At 33.1% G+C, this 21,538-nt stretch overlaps 1 protein-coding gene across 1 annotated transcript in view; it reads right to left on the bottom strand.

Moving 5' to 3' along the window:
- LOC117125493 (ryanodine receptor 2-like) overlaps window positions 1-21,538 on the bottom strand; it is a 109,376-nt gene that overhangs the window by 50,627 nt on the left and 37,211 nt on the right. The window contains exons 12-43 of the mRNA XM_033271990.1: window positions 21,375-21,494; window positions 20,338-20,379; window positions 20,124-20,245; window positions 19,120-19,244; window positions 18,830-18,894; window positions 17,354-17,489; window positions 17,006-17,107; window positions 15,875-16,127; window positions 15,469-15,707; window positions 13,829-14,021; window positions 13,360-13,570; window positions 12,885-13,093; window positions 12,126-12,209; window positions 10,663-10,822; window positions 9,828-9,993; window positions 9,557-9,641; window positions 9,015-9,135; window positions 8,422-8,518; window positions 8,091-8,168; window positions 7,261-7,319; window positions 6,986-7,050; window positions 6,168-6,188; window positions 5,065-5,169; window positions 4,705-4,821; window positions 4,171-4,292; window positions 3,530-3,619; window positions 2,386-3,004; window positions 1,793-1,961; window positions 1,588-1,674; window positions 929-1,118; window positions 679-760; window positions 403-524 (exon numbers count right to left, since the gene is read on the bottom strand). Of these exons, the coding sequence (XP_033127881.1) occupies window positions 403-524; window positions 679-760; window positions 929-1,118; window positions 1,588-1,674; window positions 1,793-1,961; window positions 2,386-3,004; window positions 3,530-3,619; window positions 4,171-4,292; window positions 4,705-4,821; window positions 5,065-5,169; window positions 6,168-6,188; window positions 6,986-7,050; window positions 7,261-7,319; window positions 8,091-8,168; window positions 8,422-8,518; window positions 9,015-9,135; window positions 9,557-9,641; window positions 9,828-9,993; window positions 10,663-10,822; window positions 12,126-12,209; window positions 12,885-13,093; window positions 13,360-13,570; window positions 13,829-14,021; window positions 15,469-15,707; window positions 15,875-16,127; window positions 17,006-17,107; window positions 17,354-17,489; window positions 18,830-18,894; window positions 19,120-19,244; window positions 20,124-20,245; window positions 20,338-20,379; window positions 21,375-21,494 (4,456 nt within the window). The remainder of the gene's footprint in view (window positions 1-402; window positions 525-678; window positions 761-928; window positions 1,119-1,587; window positions 1,675-1,792; window positions 1,962-2,385; window positions 3,005-3,529; window positions 3,620-4,170; window positions 4,293-4,704; window positions 4,822-5,064; window positions 5,170-6,167; window positions 6,189-6,985; window positions 7,051-7,260; window positions 7,320-8,090; window positions 8,169-8,421; window positions 8,519-9,014; window positions 9,136-9,556; window positions 9,642-9,827; window positions 9,994-10,662; window positions 10,823-12,125; window positions 12,210-12,884; window positions 13,094-13,359; window positions 13,571-13,828; window positions 14,022-15,468; window positions 15,708-15,874; window positions 16,128-17,005; window positions 17,108-17,353; window positions 17,490-18,829; window positions 18,895-19,119; window positions 19,245-20,123; window positions 20,246-20,337; window positions 20,380-21,374; window positions 21,495-21,538) is intronic.

Here is a 21,538-nt window from a genome sequence, read left to right on the forward strand (position 1 = left end):
TTTTTTTTTTTAAATAGGAACCTCTAAATGGTTGGAAATGGCACTCTACAGCTGTGACAGACATGTTTTTGCTTGGTGTAGGCCTTTTTTAAATTTTTTTTTGGTCCAACTGCTTGACTGGTCTGACTGCCTGGGATCCTTGACTTGTGTGAGGGGGGGCTTAAGCCCCCTGCCCTTCCCCTTGGCACCACCACTGTAAAGAGTATTTATGCACATCCTTGCAGCCTGACTGGAATATTTGATAAGGAAATGAGGATGAACATGTGGGTGTTGGCATGGATATGGGTTGGAATATTCCATTATTGTTTAGTGATATCCATTTAAGGAACAATGGATATAGTCAGTTTATTTAGTTATTAACTTAATTATGAAAATAAACAAAAATAATGCATAAAATCTTACAAGAGCACTGTATACAGTACATGAGCTGGTTCTGGTCTACATGTTTGCATAGAGCATGTGCAACAGAGTGGTTCCCATGGGAACAAACAGCCCGATATAGCTGTAATGTCTTGTTGTGGAATCTAAAAAAAAAATAATGAAAATATTATATAACAATTATTCATAAATATATATATAACTATAAATATGCGTATTAAGCATACTGGGTCCGATCAGAATATAAGAGGCTTGATAAAAAATATATTTCACGGTATAGAAAATAATACCATAACTTACTCTAAAAGATTGTCATGTTCAATTAACTCTAGAATGTCTAAACTACGATTTTCCTCCGGAATATGAACAGCCAACCAGGACACTAGAAAATAACAGAAGAATAAAAAAACATTAAATATAAAAATATCAAATTCTCTGACATATCACTTTATGTTAATTACAAAGATTGAGGCACTCTGTGACATCATGACTTCCTATTTGCATATGCAACTTAGTTCAAACTGAATATGTTTTTCTATTGGTCCCTTACCTGGATCACTTAAGGAAACTACCCAGCCTGAGCTGTCTGACACTTTCTTAGATTCGATGTCAGGGACCTTGTTAGGAACACGCGCCCAGGAGAAAGACTGCATCGCTTGCACCTTGACCCTCGAAGGGCATTGGCCGATCGTGTTACCAGCCTCGCCACGAAACCAGCTAGCAGACAAAGGAAGGCAGTTCTATAGTTTTCAGAATAAAGATAAAATTGCTTAGATTCCAATGATATTTATTTTATTTTAATCAAGAAAAAACCTATTTCTGTATCTAAAAACATATTTTTTATTAAAAAGTTGATTATCCTCAAACCTAAAGGTCCACTGACTATGTTCAAAATAAAATAAAACAAAAGTGACTCCAAATAGAGAAAGTGAGACCATGGCCTCATTTCTCTATTAGGAGTCACTTTTGTTTTATTTGATTATCTTCATTATAACTAAAGAAAAAACCAGTTGATTTACTCTATATAATTACACTCAATTACAAATGGAATCCTTAAACAAAATACTTTATTTAAAAAATTAATAGCATCAATTCACTTAAATAATTAGGGAAAAGCTGATTATAACAGTGGTGTTATATTTCATAGTAATATTTTTATTTACTGAAATATAAATAACAATAATAATATATACAATAATTTCCTATTACCTTTGACCTTCCTAATTCAAATTGCAGCATTTCATTGGTGCTAGGGGCAACGACAACGGCTGGATATAGTCTGGTGGTAGATTCAACCTAGAAAAACAATATACATAACACAATATGATTAACTACACTCAATCATTCACCACATGATTCATTGGTATTTTCTTACATTATTATTACTACACAAATATAAAAAATCTAGACCCACCTGAAACTTGGATCCAATATCCCTGCCATTGATAGTAAATGAAAGCTCTCCACTACTGACATCAATTGCACATCCCACAGTCACACCAGTTGCTATGGGCCTGCCATCACCAGAACCAACATCTAAGAAGCTGCCTACAGCAATCATATAGCAATCACGACGCTTGACACTAAAAAAAAAAGAATGTCAAATTAATTAATTCACTGATGATGCCTTGTCTGATGGGAGAAATTTTCCCCCGACTCCACAGTCACCACTCTACTCACTCAGTACATTATAAAGGCATGTTTTTACTGAAAATAGAGAGAGAAAATGTTCTCTTATCATTATAGTTGGTAATTTCCAAGGACAAAAAAATCATTGTTGGCCCGCTGAATAACATATCCATTCCATGCTGAAAAACGTTCTTTGGCACGATAAATGGATTTTATATGCCCTATTTTTATACTGTAAACACGAAATCATCTTTTGAAACGATTTTTCAAAACTTTTTTTTAGCTGGTAGAAACGCACACTTAGTGTTAAAATACACAATATTAATATAAAACAATGCTTTGAAATTTCGATATGTTTGAATTAAATGTTATATTTACCTTTCTTGTACTACTCCAATTTCATTTAATGTGTTCACTCGTACTTCCCTTGTGTCAAGAGCGTTGAATTTATCTTTCATAAAATGGAAGTTCGGGCTCACCCATCCGACATGGACATCACCTGGTTCCTGACCAGGTAGAATCCGTACCGCAAAGGAATATCGTTTGGCATTAGCCATATCGATTGAGTCCACTTCACTAATATCCGATAATATCTCCACAGATCGATCAAAACTACTTCCCATAGAGTTGATTTTGGAAAGCTTTGGTCGAAGTGGTATGTCCGTACTGGTGGAACTAATGCTGGGGGGACTCGGCAGATCCGTTAGAGAATCATCTGGGCTTTTGGAGCGTTTTGATTTGCTTCCTGATGGAGATTTACTTCGATTTCTGCGCTCAACCGTAGAATCCTCACTTGCGCTTTTCATAAACTTACTACGCCTACTCTTAACTGTCAGACCTTCATCTTTTGAGGAGGCATCTGCTTCGGTAGAACTTGCTCTGACAAATGGGATCTTACGGCTGAAGCCTAGAGTGGACATTTTCTTTTTTTCCTTCACGATGTCTGTACCATTTGACCTTTGGCCGGTATCAGAGTCACTATCTGGTTTTGTTGGTTCTGTATTTTAATTATAAACACATAATATTTAAAATTTTGATTAGCTTAGTAAGTATTTTTACGTAATATCGTTACATTAAGAATAAAACTTTCACCAGGCGTACGTACAAGCTAAATAATTGTGCAGCATAACATGTTAAATATTAATTAAATGCAAGAAAACATAAATGGACTTAAAATTTGCAAGCACTAATAATAATTTATTTAAAATACCATCGTATACTAAAAAAAATTAAAGGCCCCTCAAAACTACTTCAACAAGCATGTTATCAATATAAAAAGTTATCTTAATTGTGGATATTAACCCTTGATAGCTTCAGTTGCAAACAGAAATAAATAGAAGAAATTAATATGCATTAGATAATTAGATACTAGTTACCAGAATTGCCATTGATGTTTGTAGTACAGACAAGAAGTGCTGTGATGTATCCATAGGAAGGGAAGTTGGAGCGACTCCTTTTCTCTGGGAAAAGAGAAAGGAAAGTGGGGGGGGGGGAACTGGGAAGGGAAGGTTGACCGACTCACTTTTTCTTTTAAATCCTGTTGCAAGACGATTAATTGGTACAATATCAAGATCTGAATCACTTTCAAGAGTGTTACTATGGTAACCATTCACTGCAATTTATAAGAATATTTATATATCAGAGATATACAAGAACTATTTAATAACCAAGATATGCATTAGTGGGAGTAAACTGATAATCCTTAGTTCAATAATTCCAAAGGTGATGTTAGCAATAATCAATCAATCAATTAATCAATCAATCAAAATAGCTTGTGCAGTGCCAAATTAAATCATGAATTTATTGGTAACCGATAATTATATCATTGATTTTAATAATGATAAGGTAGATAAAATTGTGGTGATTATAAGGATGTGCAAGGAAGATAAAATTGAAAAATGATATTGATAAAGATAATAATGACTCATGATATAAAAAAAAGATAATTATGATGACGATAGTGACAATGACAAAATTTTAAGCAACGATAATAATAAATCATGTGGATGATAAAATCAGTAATGGTAAATATCATGATGATGATAAAGATAACGATGATGATGATGCAATGACCATTATGATGAAGACGATAATGAGCTTGATGATGATGACAGTGGTTATGATAAATATTTTAATTAGCTTTGGTTGTTATTGACTATAGACCTTTTCCTTCATCATATGAATAATCAGTGCCACCAGATTCAAAGCTACCACTAGCCTGATTCATCCAGCCCTTCTTGTCTCTACGTTGTAATGATGGGACTGGAATGGAGACCGCCAACTCTCTATAAAAATAATGAACAACAATTATTATTATTATTACATTATTATTATCATAGAACGATGGCTGTTCAACTCTTCATTAATTCCAACACACATCTTTTTTAACTATTGAATATTTATAGTAATACATTACATAATTATGTCTATTTTATGATAAATGCTTACACTTCTCTTTCTCAAAGTTTATTCAAGTGGCAAATCACTTTAAGATTCCCCCTTTCGAAGCAACGCAAGACCTACATTGCTTTGGGAGCCTGTTGGGTTAATAAGCGCTGAAATTGCATGTCAAATATGACCTTATCCATAGTTGCACTTTTAAAACACCCAATAACATTAAACATATGGTTGCACTTCATAACTTTAATTTCTTTACCATAAATAAATTGTTTACTAATAACAGTTTTCTGTACTTACCCAGATGAGGAATCTTGGCATTCAATGGGCATGCTCAGACGGATGAATTCACAAGGTGGATGCTCCAGTGAACCAGAATTCTTATAAGACACTTTCAAACAAGGTGGGCCTTCAACACTATGAAATACGAAAAAAAACAATAAAATATAAACAAACTCTTCAAAAAAGAATTTAACAATATAACCAATTATTGAATTATTAAATTTTGGGCCCTGTGGAAGAACAGCAGATTTTCCTACTGATTCAAGGGCTGTCTTTTCCCAAATAGGAGGTCTAGGGTTCCCCAACAGGGGTCCTGTACTCCCCTGGACACCCGCTGAAGCTGTGACTGTTTGTTGTATAGTGAATCCCTAGGTTTACCTTGCTGGTATTGTTGTGACTCGAAGTTTCTCATGATCGTCTGTGATTGAGGCAAACACAGGTTGGCTCTTTGAGTACCAGAGAGGCAAATCTTTCTTCATATTCCTAAAAATATAATTTAAAAAAAAAATCTTTGATTAACTAAAACAAATTTCATTAGATGTTGAATATAATGTGTATCTGCCAAACACGTATATGGATGAACGCTGTGAGTAATTAACTCTTCATGTCCATATGAAAACCTAAATAAAGTACTGTATATAAATATACTCAAATTGATGTTGTATGGTATTTAAAATGGTTTATGTATTGGTAGACTTCATAATATTATTTGAGAATGACAATGTGCTTTCTTATAATGTGTATCCATCTCTTACAATATATTTTTAACTTCCACTTCCATTAACATATTTTTTTAATTATTCAACATTAGTAAACATACAACAGAGAAACATTACTGAAATAAATACCATATATATTTTGTTACATTTATTTATTGCAGCAAATGCAAACAGAATTCTGCTAAGTTGGCTCAAAAGCTATGCACTGGTGTACCAAGAAGTAGCGAAAGAAGTTACAGACAACCACTGCCCATTGGCCATGTAACTTAAATTTACAATATAAGAATATATATTTCTATGACACTCCTTGCTCTCAAATTCAAACATTACATTCTTTTTCATTCTGATACAGTAAAAGACGAAAGTACAGAAACCAGGGTGCAAGACATCAAAAATATTTTGTAAAAACATCAACAGTTTACTCGGTTACACAATCTTCACATACATGCTATTAATACATTGTAATATACACAATAATATTTATAATATATAATTGTAATTAAATAAATCAGGTGTGTTGTTGCTCTTCTGTAAATGAGATATTTACCTGGATAAACCATGCAAATTTTCCCTTTGTGGAACCTACCCTCAAAATAGTGGAATAGCATATCTCAACATGAATGCACCTAAATCAATCACACAGCCTAATTCCCTTTCCACTTACAAATGGTTTATCCAGGTAAGTACTTACAATTAGACCAATACATACTGTTTTTACTGAGTAGCATATACAGTTTGACATTTTTACAAAAAAAAACCTACCCAAAAGCATAACCAATCCTTCTGTTGGCGAGCATTGAATATTAAGAGAACCAACAATCTTAAAACCTAGAGATTTTTGTACCTCAGGAAATTACAGAGAAAATCTATTAAACATAACATTCTATATTATTTTATATCTTTTTAAATGTTTATAATTCAATTATGATATTTTACATAGTTTTTTTATGAATGTGCGCTGTATGTGTAGGTTATAAATGTAGCATGATGCTTGCCTTGGGTCCTGGGTTCAAATCGAGATACAGTTAACTTTCCTAAGTCAGCTTTGCCTAACTCGAAAGTCGATCTTATTTTAAATGGCAAAATGTTTCGTTCTCCATTAATTAATAGTAAGTCAAATTTTATCTAAGTCAATGCCATCTTTAATAAGTTAAAACTATATTCCTTTTGTTTTTGCAAAAATGAACACACTCATCCCTAAGCAGGGCACTCACTATGTTATACGACAGTCGTAAGTCATATGGATACAACTGTGCTTCCCCTGAGCGCTAGACGATGTTAAGGCGTCTACTGATTAGATCGGTAGCAGTCGAACGGATCGTCATTAAACACGATCTGTTGGGCGAGCACCATTGCACTGCGTTCTCCATAGGACTCCATCAGTCGACAACCGTCGGCCGTAGTAAGTGCCCGGCCAAAGCCGGATAAAGACTTTTAAAAAATTATTATCTTGAAACTGTACTTAAAGATGAACAGGAAGATTATTTTAGTATTTTTAAAATGTGTGTTCACTAATTTTAATTAATTATTATAAATAGATTAAGTTAGATTTTGTTTAAAAATCATCTGTATATACTTACACACAGAAAGGTTCATATCCCTCTTGCAATCCACACACAGTAAAATACTGCAATGCATTTAAATCCTAGAAGAAAAATTACCCATCCAAATTACATCATCATGTGTTGTATAATATATATAAATCTGCATAACTGACATCAATCTATATGGAGTAACTTATTGCAACGCATTCATCAAATTTAATCACTTTACATTCTGATCCAAAGTGATGATTTTGAAAGGTAATTTACATAAGAGCGCATATCAAATGCAAGTTTGACATTTAACAAAGTACCTGTCCAAAATGCAATTTTGCTTCTTCGCCAGGTGCCATGTTCCAAACCGGTATAAAACCTGAAAAGATAAGATTATACAAATCAATGTGATATTCTACATGTCAGATACTCACCTGTATGCCTTCAACTCAATCCTCCTTGCAAAGCTGCTTAGGGGGCCCAAGCAGGGATGAGTAAGGATAAGTCTCCTGAAGCAACAGCATTTTAACTACATTATTTAAAATTCTTTCAAAAAATTTCTCTAATTCTTTTTTGCAATTTTGTATACAAATTAAAGTTTAATTACCAATCAATAAAAATCAATGAAACATGAAGATCAAGATGACAAACTTAAGTGATTATAGCGCAATCATATGCAATATATCTAGCTTGAGCATGTGGTCAAGACATTCACCTCTTTGTCTTTTATCCACCAGGGTGTATGAATGTGTACGTGGTAGGGTGTATGAATGTGTACGTGGTAGGATGTCGTGGCCTTGTATTAAGCCGGGCACCAACTGCAACCGACAGTTGGCGGCTGACACGATTCTGTGGCGAATGCAATGCCACAACACACACGCAACAGATATTTTTACATGACAATCCATTCAGACCGCCATCAACAATAAGCAGACAGTGGCACGTCGTATAGCACTCGCAGGAAGAGGAGTTAGACTTGTAGGCCGTCGGTTGTACAGCCGTCGTAGGGCGTAGTTAGTTTGTGCACAATGCAAGATGACTAGGTGGTACAAAGTGGATACAATGGCCGCAATAATAACATTGGAAGCACCTGGTATCTCTTGGCAAAAGGCATGGAATAAATTCCTATATTATTATATGTTATTATTACCTTCCTCTACTTCAATATCTCTGTATGCCATTTCTGATCCTGATAAGTCACTCATAAGCTCTCCATTCAAAGTAAAACCTATGAAAACGTAAATAGATGAAATTTTTTTAAGTTTTCACCATGGAGAGATTTACTTAGAACACCATTTTATTTGAGGTAGATTTATTGAAAACAATGTATCATACTACTGCATTCCAGACAAAAAGACAAATATATAGACTCACATTTCAGATAATAGCATAAAGCATTACATCACATTTTAACTATATACTGTATATATTGTCAATTACCGATCCAGAACAAACTTGAAATTTCAGTTAACCTCACTTACTTATTGAATTGTTAACAAGGTCAAGTAGGCAGCCAATCACATCGCCTACTTTCCAGATCTTACCAAAATGTTCAGAGCCTTGGTTCCATTTGCGAGCCTAGACAAAATAAAGAAAATTTGCCAAATATGGATAGTATAACAGCTTCACAAAACAGTTGGTGTTGATAAAAGTCACCCTCTAGATATGTAGCTAAATTTATTTTTATATAATTCAAGTTTATTTTGTGAATACTTACCTGGATAAACAGATAAACTTAGGTACGTATTTATTGGTTTATCCAGGTAAGTATACACAAAATTGACTAAACAAATCAGTATTGATGATGTTAGTCTATGAGTGAGATACTTACCCGGATAAACTAACAAAATAAATAAACTAAGAAATAGACTAAAAACAACATCACTGCTGTTTTGTTTAATATATTACTGTCTTTATAAATGATGATATACATATCACATCATGATGTAAAGTCATGTAGTTAGATAATAACTCTTGTTCAGAAACAGTAAAAATATTGATTAACTCAATCTTTTACCTGGTGGTAGTTTTATCTCTTCTATTAAAAAAAAAGGTAATTTAAGGAAAAACTTACAAGAAATCCATCAAAGACAAAAGCTTTGCCGTCCACGCCAAGGCTGACACCAGGATCAATGGAAGGTCGTGCCCAACCTACATTCATTCTGCCTGCTGTTAGAACCTCAAACTCATAATACCTAAAAAAATTATTAAAATAGCATATAACTGACATCAGAGCATCCATCCCACCCAAGAAGCTGCAACTTAAGGGGTATTATATACAAATTGGTATATACCCGTGCTGCGCACTGTTGAACGAATGGGGGAAGGCAGCAATGTTTATTGTTGAATGTTACAGGAAGTTGAGGAGGCAATCGTTGTGGATGTTATAGTTATGTCATTATGTTTCTAAACGACCTCTTTGTAGTTAATGTTCTGGTTGCCTTTGCTGAATAGGGGAACACAACAGTTTCAGAATAAATAAGTGAATAGAACATAACATTGAATTGAAATTTTGTGAAAAATTAGTGGCAAAACAGGGTAGGCACGTGACCCCCCTCCCACTTGACTGAAAAGTTCATTTAAGGTTCATAAACAAGTAATCACAAAAAGACTTACCATTTTCCTGAAGTTACCGCATAGCTTTTCTCTGAGCGGAACACCCTACATTTCTGTGTTGTGTCTGCCATTTCCTGTACTAGACCTAATAAGAAAAAGATGATATGATAATGATAAAATGATGATAATCATTATAATAATCTTCATCAAAAGAAGAAAATGTGTGGCAGTTTTGATAAATACTGGCTTCACCCTAACTGATCATTTGTAGAAAACACATTTAGAAGAATTACACACTATTTGAAGTAAATGAGAATTCATGGTAGTTCACCTCGGAATCCACCGTCGAAAACCTCAGATGGTGGTGGTTCTAAGGTGTAACCAAAGGCGATGATGGATTTGACAGTCTCAGCAGCAGACGACCAGTTCAACTTCTTAGCCTCATCGTCCAGTTCACTGTAAGGGATCAGCAGTGGGTTCCTTTTGAACGCACCGTCCTGGAAACAAGAAATACAGAATAATGCCAATAAGACCAATAAAATAGAATTAGTGAATATAAAAAATATAAGAATACAATAAAATAATAATGAAAATATAATAATTAAATAATGTAAATATTTTTAAATACCGGTAAGAAAAAATTAATTTTCCTGAAGGCTAAAATTACAAATGATAAGTTAATAAACAATAAACTTATAAAATATAATGAACATGTATGATAAAAATTGAATAATGTAGTTTGTATATCTATTTACCAGGTGAAATCTGAGTTGAATAGTTTTGCTGCAAAAACACATATATTAGTTTCTCAATAATTTGTGGTTTTGTATGAGCCAAAACCTGCTAGATCTGTTTTAAATTAAATTACAATGTCACTTGGTATTTGGGGTTGTACTGAATATTTATGGTGAAATCAGGTTGATCAAAACATCATTCCTTTCAAAATTAAAATATCACTATGATCACGAGTTTGGATAGTTTAGTTTAAGATTTTGCAGTTCACTATTGAGCATCTTTTTAGATGGATACAGGTGCAAAACTTCCATTATTATTATTATTATTATTATTATTATTATTATTATTATTATTGTTATGAAGAGAGTGTGTGTAATATTTTGCATATTATATTTAAACTTTGCCAAAACTTAATAAGAATCAGTGTTTACTTCTGATAAGCCGTACGTCCAACCCTGTTCAATCCTCTCCTTTGCCCATACGTTGTGCGAGTTCTCTGCCAGCAGATCAACCAGTCGCTCCAGCATCGGATTGAGAATGATGGATGACAGATTATAGGGGGCGGGCTTGTATCCATTTGGCATGATGTAACTGAGAACAGAAGGGGTGGTATAATAAAAGAATTTATATATTAATAATAATAATGATATTTCTTGATAGTCTTTATGGCTAGGAAAAATTAATTAATTTAAATGGGTAAAATTTTTGAGAATGGTAAAGAGTGGACTGACATAAATAACTACTGGTACATCATATTGCTTGAGAGAAAAGAACAAGGTTGTTGTCTTAAAGTTTAGGCAAGATTACTCTGAACCTAATACTAATAATAAATAACGATGACTAAGACAATAAAATTCACCTGTTTATAAAAACTATTCCCAGGCTAATATTTGAAGAAATTGAGCAGTTTGCTATTAAAAGGCCACAGTAAGTATATAGTATAGAGCAGTTTAAACAACTAAAGTAATGCAGTGTTGTGTATGTGTACCATCCAACATGGCGACCGTATGAAAGCGCCACCTAGCTTAGCATATATATAATAATAATAATAGTAATAATAGTTGTATTTACACTGTATATAGCGCTTTTCACTAGTCTGAAAGCGTCGACAAGCTTGTACAGCTAAGGGTCTCTTCGTGTCTAAGCTACCCAGTAAGCCGGTACAACCAACTCTCATCTGTCCACTACAGGGGCAGTATTGACCAATACACCAAGTAACCCCCACTGATCTTAAAAGATGTACTGGGTTTTTTTAAAGTGCACATGAGCCAATTGTGTACATTGCGACTAAGGTTTATAGTCCTTATCCGAGAAGACTTGTTCCACCATCAATACCATAGGCATAGTATTGTCTGGATCGACAATCCATCTTGTATGACACACAAACACACACAGGTCTGTGTATTTCAAACATCGAATACATTGGGCATTGGAGTTAGCGCTCTAGTATTCTTATTATAAACTCCATGGTATCTGTATCATTGTTTCTAGTAAATCAACTTTTTCTAACCCATATACAGAATACAGAACATGTCCTTTAGAATTTTGAGACACATGTTCTTAGCAATTTAGGCTACTACAGCACAACGTCGAATAGGGAATGAGGACGATTGTTAGGGAGACAGTTTGTACGTGGCGCCATGGGTCGGACTGTTCTATTTTTTCAAAGGGATGTTCCGTTTTGGGAACAATGGCAATTAGTCGGTTTATCCAGGTAAGTATTCATGAAATAGACTACAGAACATGTCCTTTAGAATTTTCTTAAGATATATTAAGTAATTTTGACATATGACTAAATAAAGCCTAACGATTGTAATATATCAGGAAATGCAAACACCTGATAAAATATATCTTTAATAGAAATAAATATCAAACAGTAATAAAAGTTACTTACTTTAATGGCAATCTGAGCTTGTGCAAATTCTTTCTAGATGCGTCTTCGTCAATACCGAGGTGATAGTGAAGAGCTAATAAAGTCCTAGGATTAAAAAAAAAAATACACAAATAAATTATTATCTTAAATTAATTAAAGGTACAGGAAAAATTTCACGTTTCCAACTTATCTATCATAACAAAATACATATGTCCCTTTCTCATGGAGCGAGGTTCTGTATTATTTTTCTTGCTTGCATTCATTTTCCAATTAATATTTTATTATGGAAATCTCATTGAGTTAGGAAATTATCTTAAATTAATCTGCAATTAAAATCCTAAGATCTAGACTATCACAACAAACTACATTAACATCCCTCTTTCTTGGAGCAAGGTTTTGTATTATTTTTTTCTCACTTACATTTAGCTTCCTGTGTGTTTCTATTTAAAATCCTAGTATCCAAGACAGCATCAGCTTTAATTGATCACATATTTTTAAACTGACTTGCATATATAATTTATTCATTCATCCATTCTTTATTAAGCCAATTCAAAAATATATATTCACTACAATAATGCATTTTGTATGCGAACTCACCTTAGTATTTCAAAGGCCATTGAAATTTAAGATCATAGCATTCAAGCAAGCATCAGCTTCAATTGACCACATACTTTTAAATTGACTTGCATGTCTAATTCATTCATTCATCCCATTCTTTAATAAGCCAATTACAATCATATATATTCACTACAATAATGCATCTTTGTATGTAAAACTCACCTTAGTGTTTCGAAAGCCATAGTAATGTCTGAGTTTCTCTCCTCCTCAGAGAGAGTATCAAATGGCGCTATTGATGGGTGAATTTTCTTTATATCGTCTCGAACCTTCCCCCACGTCCATCCACTGTCTATCTTATTCATGCACCATCTTTCATGGATGTTCTCAGCCAAGTTATCTCGCAAAACTTCTACATAGCCTGGTAGCAGAATCTATTGTACAACAAGTTTAATACCAAAATTATAACCTGAGAGAATCATTGTTTTTGAATTTAATATACAATAGTTTTAGTAACATTCCCATAAATGAAATCACCAACATGTTCACATACACTTTATCAAACAGCAGTCTTCTTAATTATTATTTGATTTCCTTAAAAAATAGAAAGTTCCATTTTTCAACAAAGGGTGTTTTTGCTTGATAGAGGTTGGTTCATCTGCATAAATATTCATAAAATTTACGCATTAAAATAGATTACCTGAGAGGTATCTACTGGTTTGGGTACAAATGTGGTGTACCCACGAGATGCCTCAGGACCGGATAAAATATTCTCGGACAGCTTGCCAAAACCAAAGCATGGTTCAATGCGTAGTTTCTGCTTAGGAAGGATGGACTCACAGATAGCGGCGAAACCTTTTGGCGCTGTGAATTTAAAACGGCCATTCTTCCCGCCAAATAAAAACCTCACACTACAAGAAAAAACAACAAACGATAAAAAAAGATTTAAGATGGCATTTATACAAATACATAGTAATTTTGAGTAGCCTGCATTAATGTTAAATGTAAAAATCCTGAGTAATGAATCTTGTGATTGGTTGTATGATGGATGCAGTATGTAACCTCATGAATAATATTTACCCCTATGACAACTGCTGACCTTTAGAAAGTACTGTAGTCTCTATAATAGTGAAATGGATAAAAGATACTTTTAAAAAATATCCACATACCTGACTTTAGCTGATACTGATATAACTGGGTAGAACATGCCTCGCAAGTTAAAGCCTTCAAACGAAGCTTTGATTGGGTTGCCGTTGACATGGAAAAGCACTCTTGGAATACTCAGGTCAAAACAGCAGCCTACAATGTCACCTTTACTAAGCAGACGACAATTATTCCAATGTGCTGGTTTTGACATACCACCTAGAAATAAGATCAAGATAAATATAAAATATACCACACAGAAAGAAATCATTTGTTATGTTTGATGTAAAATTAGAATCATCAATGTGAACTGACCTATTTTCTTCCATTTGTTCATCTACTTTAAGTGTATTTATAGCCAAATTGATCATAATATACATGATTTTATTGATTTTAATCTCCAACATTCTGATTCCATCATTTTGAAACGCAAATTTGCCAGAACCAACTCTTTTAAATATTCATTGTTTTTTCCTCGCCTTTGGGAATCTATTCCTATCACAGTAGTATAAAGAGAACACTCAATATACAGTTTTAAATCACTCTCATTGGCTTTTTGTTCAAAAGTTTTAATGTAATAATGTTAAATGATTTTGAAATATGTTATTGTATTTGTTTCAAACTGTATTTTATAACATTTTAGCATTTCATTTTAATACGGAACCTAGCGCTAGTTTTGATGTTTTGATTTAAGATAAGATAAGATAAGCTTTATTGGTCTATTCACATATAAAAATACATACACAGAAATGTTTCTTGAATCTGGCATAAACACGTCAACACCAACAAACATCAAATTACAAAAGTAAAGAAATTGTAACGCAACTACTCATTACATAATTTAAATATTATATATAAAAATATTTTAAATATTAATTAAAATTATAGTTATTATGAAAAATTTCATTTAGAACAAATTGAATTGAATATTCATTAAAATTATAATTATTTTACAAAATATTTCATTTACAATAAATTGAAAAGAATTCAATATCAAAAATATCAATTGCAGTTCAAATATATATCAAAAATATAAAAATTGCACATGAATACAAGAAAACTCTAACAATTACATACATATATACACACAAAAATACACCAGGTACATAAATAAACTCGTGCAAGTAAAGAATCAATTATAATTATAAACTACAAAAATAAAAGCACAAGAGATACATAAACTACAACACCAAAAGCAATAACATAAAAAAACATAAATAAACTTGACTAGCATGCAATGGCGGGGTGAGTTTCCAAGTCCAATCATAAACATCCAGGATATTATTATTTATTTTAATTTCAATGATGATACCTATCGTTTGACATTCAAGTTTTATAAATGAATTCCATTGGGTATGGGCGAACATCTGAACCATTTAGTCCTGGTTCGGGAAGTTAAAAATTTCCACTTAAGCTTATTATCCACTTAAGCTTATTATCCACTTAAGCTTATTATATTATTTAGTATACATGAGGATGCAATATGGAGTGCTGTTCTGACAGTGTTTGCACTCAAGGAAATCCTGAGGATATTGTAATCTCAGTGTACTGTTTTTGTTTGAATAAAAAAAATTGAATAAAATAAATACTCTCTATTTAACTAACCATTAAGTTAAACTTTTAAAAATAAAAACATCCATAAATTAAAAAATAAATTTTGCCTTACCAGTCCAGATATTAAGGCCATCAAATCCAAAAGATCCTAGATCATCACCAACACCATTGCTTCCCCAGCCTTCACCTCCTCTAGGATAGGGCCTGAACCCATCCGTAGTAGCCCAGCCAATACGGATATGAGGTGGCCTAGAGTTGACACTTTCCACCTCATCTATCGCTAATTCATAGTACCATTTTTTATATATTGCAGCACCCGTACTTAACCCAATAAATATATTGGGTCTTAAACTACAAATGAGAAAAACATACAAAATAAATGCAATAAATTTGCATGTATTGCATTTCACTATTAATAAACAATGTATAAATATCATTGGAATAAGGGATGGTCTCCTGATGGTCAAGTCAAATAGGAATGGACTCTATGCATGTACAGTATACACATAAACACCTACCTAACAATTTCATCAACTAATGCTGTCTGTAAAAGCAAATCTCGGGCAGGGAGTAAATTTTCACAGATCAGGTTTTGGTTTGCGCGGACAGCGACACCATTGCCGACACATAACGCGGAAAGTACGTCGAGAACCTTGTGATCCCGACCGTGTTTTTCAAGTTGTGATATCATCGACTTGATATGCTGTTCTTTGATGATGTGAAGAGCCTCTGGACTTCCAATTAGCACACAGTGTAACACTTCTAAAACACCTGTGTGTATAAGACAAAAGTAAACATACCTCTGTCTACACCATTAAATTTTATGAGACAAAAAATTGTGATATGCCCATATTTGGGCATAATATTACATCACCATGCCCATATATGGCACATCATTTGTGACACAAAAGTTCAGTGTGGACAGAACCTACTACTACAAATTAAAATTCATTTTAATATAAAACAAAATTTAAAATTTAAAAAAAACCATAAAAAATAAAATAAAGATTAAATAATTTTAGAATTAAATCATGCTTTTAAATCAAATATATAAATTAATGAAACAAATGAACTACAAGAAAGACAGTTTACATGTCAAGAAAAACCTTTTAAAATTCAGACAATTGAGGCAACGTGTATTAGCAGATGATAGTTTAGCAGACAATGTCGGCATCAATTGCTACCATGGACACCGTCTGCAAATTCCACAGACCAATTATTGAGTTATCCTTCTGAACTAATAAAGTGAAGAGTATTTGACAAGCTGAATTTGATAAAGAACATTTTAATGAAATGTTCAGTGAAAGCAATAAGTTTTTTTGACAGTTAGTCCTGGCTAAACTACGTCACCTACAAGTGTTAGAATCTGGTATGACTTATATATGAGTTATTAGAAAAACATTTTACATACAATCACATTGAATTGGAAAAAAAATGCTAAATAAAAATAAATAAAAAATAATAAAAGGACTTTTAGGAAATGAATAAAGCACAGGCTTAATTCGCTGGAGCATTAATTCAATAAATTGTGTCTATATACAATATATATACATGATCTGCTTAATTAAAGATGTGGTGTTATAGCATAGTATTTTTCTTTGTTTTCCCTCATTTTTGCAATATTTTATTCATTACAACATTGAACTTACCACTAGAAGCTTGTTGATTTTCAAGTCTACTGACCAACCAGTCGAGTTTAGCCGCCTGAGCAAATAAGGAACAGTTACTATGGTTATGGCGTATCATTGCAGCTGAAAAAATAAAATTAAAATGATGAATATGTTTTGTGAAGCCAGGTACTAACTGCGTCATACAACGAATCCTACTACGCCCTCTCTGTGAGCACTAGACAACCCAACGCCATCTACTGATTGCGTGTCAGCAGGTGGAAGTCCGAATGAGTTCTCCGTGGAACAGCGTCGGTCGATGTGAGTGCCCGGTTTTTAATAGGCCTCATAAAAAATGGTAGGGAAAATTAAAGAACAACTTTTTCTTACCTATTAATTTATAGAGGTAGTTAAGAATCACCTCCCAGGATTCTCCAGCACTTGCCCCGGCTATAGCACCAAAATCCCGTCCGCTCTTGTACATACTTAGTTTATCAATGGTATCCAGAACTAATGATACCATACCCTACAAAAAAGTACTCAATATTTTATCATCTGTGATGTCTCAAATATGGATGGGATTACAAAATGGGAATGCAATTTCACTTACTGAAAATAGCAACATAAATTAACAAATATCATCTTCATCATCACCATCAGCTTCATCTCCATTATCATACCATCAGCATACTATTCATAAGTAATTATTTTCATCATCATAAGAATCATCACCTTCATAATTCTCATCACCTTCATAACCAGATGTATCATCACCATCATTATAAATAATCATCATATAAAAATCATAATGATCATTATAACAATTATTTTCATTATTATTATCATCATACATTCAAAATAATGGTAACTATCATAATCATAAAAAAAAGCCACCACCTTCATCCTCATCATTATCATTATGATGATCATCATCATCATTATAATCATCATCATCATTATGGTCATCATCATCACAACAATATCCCAACCACCATTAGCAGCCAACAATAACAATTTGACAAAAGTCTGTTCAAAAAAGAGAGAACCCAGCCAAGCTAAATCTAAACAACTTGAAATTTTATGTGCGACTTGATTAGGGATTAGACATGCTAATGTCATTTTACAGAGTACATACAATTGTTAATAATTCTTAAAATGTTGCTTAAGTGTTCTAATGCTACAATCCCCATGCAGATTAGCTTAAAAGTGAGATTAGAATGCAGAATCCTGTTACGGTGGCATTCTCATAATAAATCATTCATTCTTATTTACACCTTGGAAAATGTAAACATCCTTAGCCAGTCGCTCTCTGATTGGCTGTAAATAGGCTTCTATAAATCAAGCCTTTTTGACTACAAAAATTCTTTAATTTATTACAAGCCAATTTAAGAGTCTGTGCAAAGAATATAGAAGTGGTTTTATTTATGCATTTGCTAATTGGAGAGGACAATATCTTCTTGTTTGGAATTTTAATTAAAACTTCATATATCATACTTAAATTTACAAAGTAAAACAATTCAAATATTTATTTTATTATTCAAGTTTCTTAAGCCAGCCCTGTCCAGACTATCAAATTTTATTTGACAAAAACATGTGACATGCCTAAATATGGTCATGATGACATCACATCATGACCATATATAGGCACATCATGACTATATATGGGCATACAACAATTGTTTGTCGAAGTAAATTTTATAGTATGAACATATCTTTATGTTCAACGCAGACAGTATATCTTCAATGGAGTACAAACAGTTGTATTTAACTAGAAAATTCTACAATTGCAAAGTGCAAGCTTCCAGAATTTATGTTTCTGATTGATGTTTTTGCTATGAAATGTTAAATCCAGGAATTATGACAAACCTCCTCATAAAATAAATCCTGTCGATTCCGCAATGCTTTCAATTTCTTCTGTTTTTCTTCATAAGCTGAAAATAAAATATCTCAATCAAAGAAAATTATTATCATAGTTGTATTTTATACGTTGTGACAATAAAGTTTTATTGTATCGTATTGCATTGTATTTAGAACATTGATATGAGAATCGATTTTATTTTTATATCTAGAAGAATAAAAATAAAAAATTTATACTTCACATTTGTAGCTAATGAAAGATACTATTTTAGAAAAATAAGTAAAGAACATAGTCATACCTATATTATCTTCAGGTTCTTCAAAATATGTAATAAGGTCTTCTAAACATTTAGTAAGATCTTCCAATGAGAAGCTATCCCACACTGCTCTGTCGTCACCAACATCTTGTAATGAATCGAGGGCGCTGTAAATATAAATCTTAAGTAATGTTATAGAGTCACCTATACTCATGTCATAACGTAAAATATAATATATAAATATGTAAATATTAAAAATATATAAAATCATGAATAGTGGAAGTGATTTGCAGAATAAAGAAAAAATGGATTGCCGCAACAGTAAAGTGATTTGGAACTGTGACATTTTGGCACAATCGAAAAGCAGTTTGGTACAGTGAGAATGGTTTGGTTTCCCAAACTCAAAGTCTGGGTTCCAATCCTTCACTGTGCATTTCGCTTGTGTCTTTGATCAAGGTACTTCATCTACATTGCTTCTGTCTACCCAGCCGTATCGATGGGTACCAGCAAATTGTTGGGAGTAACCTGCAGTGAACTAGTGCCCCACCCAGGGGGAGCATCCCACTCCAATCTACTTGACACTGGGGATAAGCCCCAGCCTTATGAGCCCTAGTGGCTTTCAAAGTATTTAATATTTTTATTTCTAAATAAGGCAAGATTTTTTTTATACCTTGTTTAGCGAACCCGCCGACTGCAAATTTTATTTTATTTTAATTTTATTTCGAACATCATTTTTATTTTTATTCCGCCACCCCCACTCCGACAATTTTTTAAAAAATAAGTATGTGAAACAAAAAATAAAAAGTCTCGCCTAATGTATAATAATAATAATAATAATTTCATTTAATCGGACTTAAGGGGAATACCTTTTGTGCAATTTACGCCTTAACGTCATGCTATTTTCAATTGTTCCCTAATTTCTCCATTGTCTAATTTCCCCTTAAGTCAGGTTATAGTAACATAACAATAAAAATAATAATAATAATAATAATAATAATAACAATAATAACAACAATAATGATGACTGCAATGTTACTAGTACATACCTGATGAAAGAATGGAAGACTGTTCCACTCTTCCTAATGATACCTGCAGATCGCGATTCCTCTTGTCGAGCTCTCACAACCGAGAAACCGTCATCCATGTGACCCTCAGAATGTACAACCACCTGTTAAATGCAAGTTCGAAAACTTCATACAGGTATTACTGAATGTTTTAACTGAATCAATAACATAAAAATTTATAAACGGCCAATATTACCTTTCTCTCAGCAGCGTGTGCAGAAACTCCTGTCTGAGAAACCTGTAAATACAAATTTGACAGAATAAAACTTTCTCTTTCAAGGACAATATATATTTATTTCTTTAATTTACTCAACATTAGCCACAAGGTCTTGAAAAACATCCTGTTACCATTACAGGAATTGAACCCAGGACCCAGGGATTGGGAAGCAAGCACCTTAAAGACCAAGTCATTTAAGCTGTTATATAGTTGTTAACATAACAGCCTTCGTTGATCTCCCATCAACTTTACCGCATATATTTATCAATTTATTTATTTATACCTAAAAATGAATACATCAAAACTTAATTGAATTTCATGTTTGAGTTACAGAACATATTTCATCCATTATGTGTCTACATATTAATGTTATCTGTATGTCGACAACACAGCTCTTCTTCATCCTCTTTCATCATCACTGCCTCAGGTCTTTGTCATCAGCACTCAGAACTTCAAAGAGCGTATCTAATTCAAACGTGTGTATTTGGCAAGTAAATTGATCAGAGAATATAGTCTTTTGCCTGGAAAGTTGAAATCAAAACGAATCAATGTCTTTTTGTATTAATATCTTGATGCTTTTAAATTTGCTAGCCTACCATGTTTGACTGTGTAGCTACAGCTGTTCCACCTTTTTCTAAATTGTAGTTTTTATATTTAGGTTTAAATTTTGTCATAGATTTTTGGTACTTTCATTTTAATATGGATATTGGTTTCTTTTTTTTTTAATTATGTGTGATCCACTACATCACTCATATCATCAAAATGACAGTAGCCTATCTATCAGTGGCAAGCCTTGAAAAGGGGTGGCTGATGGGGGCGCAAATGTGAAATGAGGGCTCGATGATTAGGTGATGGGGTGCTAGCTCGCAAAATAAGGTATTAATTTGAGGTGATTTTTTTTTACTAATTGAACGTGATTTCTGGCGGCGCAACTATTTTTCAGGAGGGCGTGCACCTCCTGCACACCCCCTAGATACACTACTGCAAATTGAAGCCAAATACAAACATATAAATACCAGATAAGTGAGCCAAAGTTGCGTGGAGTAGTGTTGTATGAACACAGTGGAGTCTCCATACTTGATTTCAGCCTGACGCATTCCCTGTTCTCCTTTGTTGTCAAACTCCTCTTGGTCATCCTGTTAAAATAATAATAAATCAATAAATTTAAACATATATATAT

Source organism: Anneissia japonica, unplaced genomic scaffold (assembly GCF_011630105.1).
Source record: "Anneissia japonica isolate Jap-2015-1 unplaced genomic scaffold, ASM1163010v1 scaffold7731_len1735946_cov199, whole genome shotgun sequence".
Taxonomy (NCBI): domain Eukaryota; kingdom Metazoa; phylum Echinodermata; class Crinoidea; order Comatulida; family Comatulidae; genus Anneissia; species Anneissia japonica.